Here is a 10,000-nt window from a genome sequence, read left to right as displayed (position 1 = left end):
GTGCGTGTGAGAGTGTGTGAGAGTGTGTGAGTGTGTGAGTGTGAGAGTGTGTGTGAGAGTGAGTGTGAGTGTGAGAGTGAGTGTGAGAGTGAGTGTGAGAGTGAGTGTGAGAGTGAGTGTGAGAGTGAGTGTGAGAGTGAGTGTGAGAGTGAGTGTGAGAGTGTGAGAGTGTGAGAGTGTGAGAGTGTGAGCGTGTGAGCGTGTGAGCGTGTGTGTGTGTGAGTGTGAGAGTGAGTGTGAGAGTGAGAGTGAGTGTGAGTGAGTGAGTGAGTGAGCGTGTGAGCGTGTGAGAGTGAGTGTGAGAGTGTGTGAGAGTGTGTGAGAGTGTGTGAGAGTGTGTGAGAGTGTGTGAGAGTGTGTGAGAGTGTGTGAGAGTGTGTGAGAGTGTGTGAGAGTGTGTGAGAGTGTGTGAGTGTGTGTGTGAGTGAGTGTGTGAGAGTGAGTTTGTGTGTGTGATCAAAGTATTATGTCATGATGTAATGTTATATATCACCATACAGCAATTTAAAAAAAGAATGTGTGTTAATGTACTTAATATGTAATATAAATCATAGCAATAATAGACATTTGATCATCTAGAATTTTAGATCATTATATTATTTTAAATATATTATATTAATATAATTTAATTAAACATAAATCATTAATTTATGAAATGTATGTTTTATATATATATATAATGGCTTATAAATAATAATAATAATAATAGATCTAAAACATTTTACTATTAATTTATAACTAATAAAGTCATTAATAATTTAATATATATTAACACAATTTATTTAATTACATACACTTAAAACACTGAAGTGCACAATAAATTTGTGCTTAATTTTGCATCCTTTATAACTTCTTTTCTGGCACGTCTCGCTCTATATTTTCACATTATTACGTACGTCTTCATCACTTCCACATGTGAACCTGCCGTCAGTCTCTAACTCTCTATATCCCATAATGCCGCCCAGTCCTGCCAGTCGCTATGGTTACGAAACAGGACATCTGTTGGTTGCTTGCCGTACTACAACGTGAATGTGTGTTTGCTCATACAGCGCATTAATGCCTGTGTCGCATTTCTGGAGTGTGTTCCTGCATCGGTGTTGAATGCGTCATATTCCCGACCTCATGATTACGGGAGCGTTTGTTCGGAAGAAAGCAGATGTCATGGATGAACGGAGCGTTGTGTCTCTCTGTTGGTCTGCAGCTTAAAATAGCTTCTACACTAATTACACACACACACACTTCGTTTAGGGGTAAAAAGAAGTTTGAAATACGTGAGGAACGAAATACTGTTAGCAAACATCCAGACGGCGTCCACATTTAGATGAATATGTAAATATTTACATAATATACTGCATAATATGCACGCTTTCCTCTCAAAAACAAAATAAACACACAACAAAAATGGCCGCGATGAGAAAACAGCAGTTCAGAAAGCATCTGATCAAAGCATCTGCAATTCGACACGCTAGTAATGTCTTGTCACGTTTATGTATATCCCACTTTATATAATAGATCGCTTTATAGCATCAGCTTTACAGTATTAAACATGATGAACAGTGTCATCGTCACTTTCAATTAGAATTACAGCTTCAGACTGAACTGAAGAAATGAAGATTTACACCTCAAAGAAGGCGGAGCCTCAGAGACACACCCACCTATTACATCATCACCACAACGGACCAATGGGTGCTCAGAAGTGTTTGTTTACCAGCCGGTGCGAACTTTTCTGAACATTCGCTTTGGAACTTCAGATTTTTTTCAAAATGACGTCACACTAGTTCGTTCTTCAGTTTCGCTTGAAGAATATCAGGGCCTTTAGATTATAATTAGTGCTCGGCAACGATATATATATAAGAGAAATGTGTTATTTATATATTAAGTAACAAAATAAATATACACAGTACACATACATATATTATGTAAAAACAAACTTTTATTTTGGACGCGATTAATCGTTGACTAGCACTAATATATATATAATACCATTATAATTTAATGATCATTTGAATAATTATAATTGGAAAAACTTGTTCCTTGTAGTTTTGTTCTATAAAGTTCTATAAACTTCATGCGGTGAAACTGCATATAACGGTTACCCGGATGAGTCTGAGATATCAGTTTTTATCGGGATAACGGACCGCTGGATGGCGCGATTGACCAATCAGAATCAAGTATTCCACAGAGCCGTGTGATAATCTCAGTTAAATATCTCCGTCAAATAACTGATTATGATTATGATAATGATTATGTTCTGGAACGTAAATGTCAGCTCCAGTTCATCTGGCATCAGCAGATCGTGTTTTACAGATCAGTTATTTTAATCATCTGATATTAATAAGATGCACATAAGATTAATAATGCACATGAAACGTGATGAAAGTCTCACATATAGACGAGGGCTTTCTGAGCGCTGATCAGGGTAATTTAACAAACATTTATTGATCTCTGGAACTGTTTTTAGTGTCTTTTAGCTGTGAAATACACAGAATGATTGATTGATTATTGGTTCCTCGACAGCTGCTCTTGATCTAAGTGTGTGTGCATCAGTTTAACACCGTGATGTGTGTGTGTGTGTGTGTTCATGTCTATCATAGGGCTGCACGGTAAATAAAACTCATAACTTGCATTAACATAAATATGAATTGAGAAGGTCTGAGGATGTTTTCGAACATGCATTTAATCTTGCATCCCTGCATGAGTATCACTGCTGTATTGTTGCATTGAAGGATTAGTTCACTTCAGAATTAAAATGTCCTGATGATTTACTCTCCTCCTCGTCATCCAAGATGTTCATGTCTTTCTTTCTTCAGTGGAAAAGAAATGAAGGTTTTTGAGGAGAACATTCCAGGATGTTTCTCCATATAGTGTCTTCAATGGGGTCCAACGGGTCGAAGGTCCAGATGTGAGTTTCAGTGCAGCTTCAAAGTCTCGACACGATCCAGCCGAGGAATAAGAGTCTCATCTAGACAAACCAGCGGCCATTTTATAACAAAATAAACATTTATATACTTTTATCCACAAATGCTGGTCTTGCACTAGTTGTGATGCGACACACATTACGTAAATCACATTGAAAGGTCACGCGTTTTCCGGGTCAGAAATGTAGGGAAGGGCGAAAAACTCAATCTCATTTTATCCTCCAACTTCAAAATCGTCCGAGATCGTTGTTTTAGCTTCTTTTTTTTTTTAAATAGCGTTTGTCTTAGTCTTTGCAAGTTGGCTTTGTAAACACTAGGTCTGTTCTTCCCCCTACGTCACGCTTGACCTTTCAACCTGATTACGTAATGTGTGGCGCCTCACAGCGAGTGCAAGACCAGCATTAGTGGATAAAAGTATATAAATGTGTATTTTGTTCTAAAATGTCGGCTGGTTTGTCTAGATAAGACTCTTATTCCTCGGCTGGATCGTGTCGAGACTTTGAAGCTGCACTGAAACTCACATCTGGACCTTCAACCCGTTGGACCCCATTGAAGACACTATATGGAGGAACATCCTGGAATGTTTTCCTTAAAAACCTTCATTTCTTTTCCACTGAAGAATGAAAGACATGAACATCTTGAATAACGTGGGGGAGAGTAAAATATCTGGAAATATTAATTCTGAAGTGAACTAATGCTTTAATGTGAGAGTGGGGGATTTGGCCGTACGTTGCAGCCCTTGTCTGATGTATGTTTGTCTTTGTGAGTCTTTATGTTCGGGTATCCGTGCACTTTTATCCTGTTCGTGACTGATATCTAGGAACTGTGTGTGTGTGTAGAGCTTCTGTGATGGATCTGTGTGTGTGTGTGTGTCTGTGTCTGATGGATGTTTGTCTTTGTGAGTCTTAATGTTCAGGTATCCGTGCACTTTTATCCTGTTCGTGTCTGATATCTTGCAACTGTGTGTGTGTGTAGAGCTCCTGTGATGGATCTGTGTGTGTGTCTGATGTATGTTTGTGAGTCTTAATGTTTGGGTATCCGTGCACTTTTATCCTGTTCGTGTCTGATATCTTGCAACTGTGAGATATCTGTGTGTGTAGAGCTCCTGTGATGGATCTGCATGTGTGTGTGTGTGTTCACAGAGCTGTGTTTGTCTGATTCTCGTCCCGTCCGCAGGGGGAACCGGGAGAGCTCGAGCCGGGCGTCCAGCAGTCGTCAGAGCAGCACCGACAGTGACGTGAAGAGCCTGGATCCCCGGCCCTGGAGCAGCACAGACTCGGACAGCTCCAGCCGAACGCTCAGGCCTCCGGTCACCAAAGCCAGCAGCTTCAGCGGCATCTCCATCCTCACACGCGGAGACAGTCTGGGCAGCGCCAGGGGCTCGCGCACAGGTGATTAGCATTAACAGTAGGCGCGTTTCCATGACAGATTTGCGCTAAACTTGTCGACAAAAACCTATTGCGAAATGACAGCGTTTCCATTAACCGATGTTATGCGACTCATTCTTTTTTTCCGCTCGCGATAAGCTAGTCATTCCAAAAATCATGGCAACGGACATTGGTAGGTTTATGTATATCCCAGCCACTGCACTAGCCATTATGAAGTATGTGTGTTATCCAATCATTAAAGGGATGGTTCAGAGTAAAATTAATCTAGGTTCCTTTGCACCATGACCTCGAGCCAAATTTTCCCTTGGTCGAACATTTTTAGATTTTTAGGGATGATATTTAGCTTTAAAGCATTTGAAGTATGATGGTGTTCTTTCGATTAGTCGTGCATGCGAATCTTGTCCTAATACTTGTATACCCTGTCTCCCTCTCACACACACATTGACGCTCGTGTGTCCTCAGGTCTTCCCATGGTGTCTCCGGATCTGTGTGCCCCATCACAAACACCCCAGCCGGGTCGAGGTCTCCTGCCGTGTCCCACAAACTGCCCCCCCGCCGGGTCTCAGAGCACCGGCCCACCGAACCCTCCACCGCTGCTGCCCACCCCGTCACACACACACACCCACACCATCAGCGCTCACAATCACATGCTGCCTCAGGTGAGGACGCCACGTTAACACACTGTTTCAACACTTACACCACTTAAAGGGATAGTTCACCCAAAAATAAAAATGATCCCATGATTTACTCACCCTCAACTTCTACAGACGAATACAATCAGAGTTATATTAAAAATGTCCTGGCTCTTCCAAGCTTTATAATGGCAGTGAATGGCCGTTTCTGTTTTGAAGTCCATAAAAGTGCATCTATCCATCATAAAGTGCATCTATCCGTCATAAAGTGCATCTATCCGTCATAAAGTGCATCTATCCATCCTAAAAGTGCATCTATCCATCATAAAGTGCATCTATCTGTTGTGAACTTAGAATCGAAAGACCAGGAGACTTGGTTTGTATCTTCAGCAGGATTCTTTATTGAGAACACGAGCTGTCGGTAGCTGCAGTCACCAAAGTCTGACATGAAATGTTCTCTTACAGTTTATATACATTTAGGGGCAGGAACCGAAAAAGACAGGTTTAGGAACCGGTTTTAGACAGAGCATTGCCCACCCTAATCCACTCAGCATATCTATTCAAACACTGAGACCCGAGTACAGGACTGGCTGGACTTTCTTGCTAAAACACAAACTCCAAGAGTTTCAGTAAAACAGGACTGACCAGAGTCGTTTGCTAGAAAACTCTGATAATCATAATTTATACCTAACCTTAACATGCTAAATTCAATGTAAACCTAAATTAAACATTTTAATAAATATGCTTTCCCACACTTGCCCCTTTGAGAGTCTAAAAAAAACTCTCACAAAATACAAATTTATGCACTTAAAAGTTAATCCTTGTAACTTGTGTAAGTTACAGGCACATAGCAAGTTCAATCTTGTAACTTGTGTAAGTTACAGGCACAAAGTTCAATCTTGTAACTTGTGTAAGTTACAGGCACAAAGCAAGTTCAATCTTGTAACTTGTGTAAGTTACAGGCACAAAATTCAATCTTGTAACGTGTAAGTTACAGGCACAAAGTTCAATCTTGTAACTTGTGTAAGTTACAGGCACAAAGTTAATTCTTGTAACTTGTGTAAGTTACAGGCACAAAATTCAATCTTGTAACGTGTAAGTTACAGGCACAAGGTTCAATCTTGTAACTTGTGTAAGTTACAGGCACATAGCAAGTTCAATCTTGTAACTTGTGTAAGTTACAGGCACAAAGTTCAATCTTGTAACTTGTGTAAGTTACAGGCACAAAGTAAGTTCAAGTTCTCTGTTGGATCCATTAACCCGGTGCATCACTCAGGTACACCATACGATGGGATTAATGCTCCAGGAGTTCTTGACCACCACGTTTGAACACAAGTGAGTCCTGGAATGCAGCCATCTTTGTAGATAAAAGGAGCTGAATTTTGTAGCTGTGGAGAGCTTGTGGTGGAGTGTGTATTTTCTCTGATAGCTGGTAGAACATAAACCAGGGTGCACCTGCCGTTGAATTGGCTGGGTAGGATGCTGTAGACAGAGATAGGGTGTGCCACCCATGGGATTCTGGCTCCTACTGAAGGTGCATGTGGCATGCAAACGTTCTTTTCAGCAAACAAGGCATTTCTTGACATATTCATCAGCTCTAAGAAGATGTTGTTTCTGGGGTCCACACTTTGTGCGATGTCCATGATGGTTAGTAGTTGTACGACAATCTTGATCATGATGAGGGATGACTGAAGTTCCCGTAGGTGAGTCTGCGTTGTGTATCTTTTTTTTTTCTTCTGTGTTGGTTGTAGTCTGTGCAGTTGGTTTAGTTGTTTTCTGGAGGTTGGGTCTTCATATGCAGGTGTGTAGGTCAGTGCATATGGTTAAAAAACAAACAAACAAAGAACAACTGCAACAGACCAGTATTCATTGTAAAGACTACAAAAATTAGGGTTGTATGTATCCTCTATTCTGATCAACAGAGGTTACACTTGTTAACACAGCTTAACTATTGTTAACTCTCCAAATGACCAACACTTCACACTTAACCTCCCTGCCTACAAAAAAACAGAGGACAAACAAAAATAACTAGCACGTAAGCTAATTCTTCTCTGCCTGAAGCAAAGGATAAACCAAAATAACTAGCACGTAAAGCTAATTCTTCTCTGCCTAAAGCAAAGGGTACACAATATTAACCTGTAATGTCAATCTTCTCTGACGGGCAGAGGGTCTCTTTCATCTCTAAAAAAAACTTTTTTAGAGGATAACTTAGTTAACAAAACCCTGCAGCTGTCTGTTAACTCTTCTCTGAAAGGTACAGAGGATAAACACATATACTGGTCTGTAGCGGTTCTTTGAATGGAGGTTCTTTGAAAACTCACCAACCCTTGGTTGTGAAGGAAGATTGTGGAACTCAGTCAGGCTTTGAGATCTTTGAGCTTGAAGTTTCAATCTGGAGGAAGCTGAATCTTTGTTTAGCTGGAAGTTTCGCTCTGGATTCCAAAAGATGCAGTCTGGAAAGCAGATCTTTTGTTGATGAGATCTTTGAGCTTGAAGTTTCAATCTGGATTCAGGTCTTTGAGCTTGAAGTCCTTTGAGTTTCCTTTTTCTCCATCCGGGTCACGGCACCATCTGTTGTGAACTTAGAATCGAAAGACCAGGAGACTTGGTTTGTATCTTCAGCAGGATTCTTTATTGAGAACACGAGCTGTCGGTAGCTGCAGTCACCAAAGTCTGACATGAAATGTTCTCTTACAGTTTATATACATTTAGGGGCAGGAACCGAAAAAGACAGGTTTAGGAACCGGTTTTAGACAGAGCATCGCCCACCCTAATCCACTCAGCATATCTATTCAAACACTGAGACCCGAGTACAGGACTGGCTGGACTTTCTTGCTAAAACACAAACTCCAAGAGTTTCAGTAAAACAGGACTGACCAGAGTCGTTTGCTAGAAAACTCTGATAATCATAATTTATACCTAACCTTAACATGCTAAATTCAATGTAAACCTAAATTAAACATTTTAATAAATATGCTTTCCCACATATCCATCATAAAAGTGCATCTATCCGTCATAAAGTGCATCTATCCATCATAAGTGCATCTATCCATCATAAAGTGCATCTATCCATCATAAAGTGCATCTATCCATCATAAAGTGCATCTATCCATCATAAAGTGCATCTATCCATCATAAAGTGCATCTATCCATGACGCCACAACATCACACTGTTAACAATATATATTGCTTCAAAGCAGCTTTACAGTGATAATAGGAGATTACAGTAACATAGATTGTTTAGACTTTACATCAGATCTAGAATAAAGTTATTGTCCAGTTAAAGTTAGTTTTGATTGATTTACTTCTGTTGCAAAGTTCATTTATTATTAACTTGCGGTCCGCCAACACGACCCTGAATGATTTAATGATTTTAATGATTATACCCTTAATGCATTACAATCAAATCATTTGACAAAAAGAAATTTGTGCCGTTTCAAATGACAAAATAGATCTAATGTTGAAAACTAAAGACAAAACCTATGAATCAAAAGTCAAAACAAAGCACAGGGGGGGTTACCAACCCTGGTTGTTACTTGATGGCGTTTTTTCCATTGTAATAAGCTTCTTCTGCTCATACTGTCAGTATCTTGAACACAGCCGAACTAATGCCAGATGTGTTTTAGTTCTCAGCTCTCAGAACATCTGCTCTAACAGTTCCTCGTCTAACACGATTCCTTCATCTGTTTTCCCTCTTTCTTCTGCTCTCTCTCTCTCTCTCACACTCTCTCTCTCTCTCTCTCTCTCTCTCTCTCTCTCTCTCTCTCTCTCTCTCTCTCTCTCTCTCACTCTCTCTCTCTCTCTCTCTCTCTGCAGCCGGTGGCGTCTGCGCAGGCTGTGTCTTATTCAAACCCTTCGTGCCCTCAGGTCCTCCTGCCTGTTTCTCCTTCCCAGCAGTACAACATGGTACTAAAACATCGACCCTGCATCTTTCCCTTCATTTCACCTCGTCTGTTTTCTCTCTGGATCCCCCTGATCCCCCCTGTAGTCAATAATTTTATCCCTTAAAACTCATCTTTGATCATCAAAATGACTTATTTAAACATTATTTCCCTTGAAAAATGTCTTCATGCCTTAAAATATCTTGAATGTAACTCGACACCCTTGCCTCATTTAGTATGCGTGGTTCTATGAATATGCAAATGAGCCCCGCCTCCACTCACTCAGCTCAGAGATCCACTGGTTGACGATCACACGTTGATCTGATTGGTTACAAGGTAGTTTGTGACGTCAGAAACACCAGCGATTTCAAAGCGTGTTTTTGAGACTGTCTTTGGTTCACTGCAGTTTTAAGGAGGAAATACTCAGCAATGCTGTCGACTTATGAATTTACACATGCTTTGTCTTAAAGCAGATTAAAAACACCACATAGACACATAAACAACATTAAAAGCTGGATTTTCACCACTTTAAGCTTGCAATGGGATGTTGGAGCTAGTAGTGAATTGTTTTGGAGGGTTTTGCACTGATTTTGAGGGGAAAATCTGCTGATTCTGTGAAACTCTTCTGCTCAAATTTCAAAATGTAAATACATATGAAATATTTAAATAATATATATGAATAATATGTAAAATATTTGAATATTATTTAAGTAAATAAAAAAAATACACAATTATTATTGTGGATGCCTATATACAGACAGAAGCAGCTCACGGGGGATTGAAACAGAGCCCATGTTGATCTCTCTCTCTCTCTCTCTCTCTCTCTCTCTCTCTCTCTCTCTCTCTCTCTCTCTCTCTCTCTTTCTTTCTCTCTCTCTCTCTCTCTCTCTCTCTCTCTCTCTCTCTCTCTCTCTTTCTCTCTCTTTCTCTCTCTTTCTCTCTCTCTCTCTCTCTCTCTCTCTCTCTCTCTCTCTCTCTCTCTCTCTCTCTCTGTGTTCAGGGTGATGAGTTGACTGCAGGTTTCGGGCAGATGTCTCTAAGCCGTCAGAGCTCCAGCGAGGCACCAGAGCCACCCAGCCTTTACCAACCTCCTCCTGCCGTACTATCCCAGCATGCACCACCACAGCCAAGTTACATCATGCCCCCCCACACACACGCACACCCACCACCCTCCGGATACC

General features: G+C 40.6%; 1 protein-coding gene across 1 annotated transcript in view; it reads left to right on the top strand.

Annotated features, from left to right (window-relative positions):
• Window positions 1-10,000, top strand: part of r3hdm2 (R3H domain containing 2) — a 91,926-nt gene that overhangs the window by 64,119 nt on the left and 17,807 nt on the right. Inside the window, 4 exon segments of the mRNA XM_081381576.1 lie at window positions 4,095-4,309; window positions 4,769-4,965; window positions 8,755-8,844; window positions 9,820-10,000. The exon segment at window positions 9,820-10,000 is cut by the window's right edge and continues 86 nt beyond it. Coding sequence (XP_081237702.1) covers window positions 4,095-4,309; window positions 4,769-4,965; window positions 8,755-8,844; window positions 9,820-10,000 — 683 coding nt within the window.

Source organism: Scardinius erythrophthalmus (assembly GCF_964197995.2).
Source record: "Scardinius erythrophthalmus genome assembly, chromosome: 12".
Taxonomy (NCBI): domain Eukaryota; kingdom Metazoa; phylum Chordata; class Actinopteri; order Cypriniformes; family Leuciscidae; genus Scardinius; species Scardinius erythrophthalmus.
Note: the sequence above shows the minus strand (reverse complement) of the source record. Positions and strands in the feature narration are given on the sequence as shown.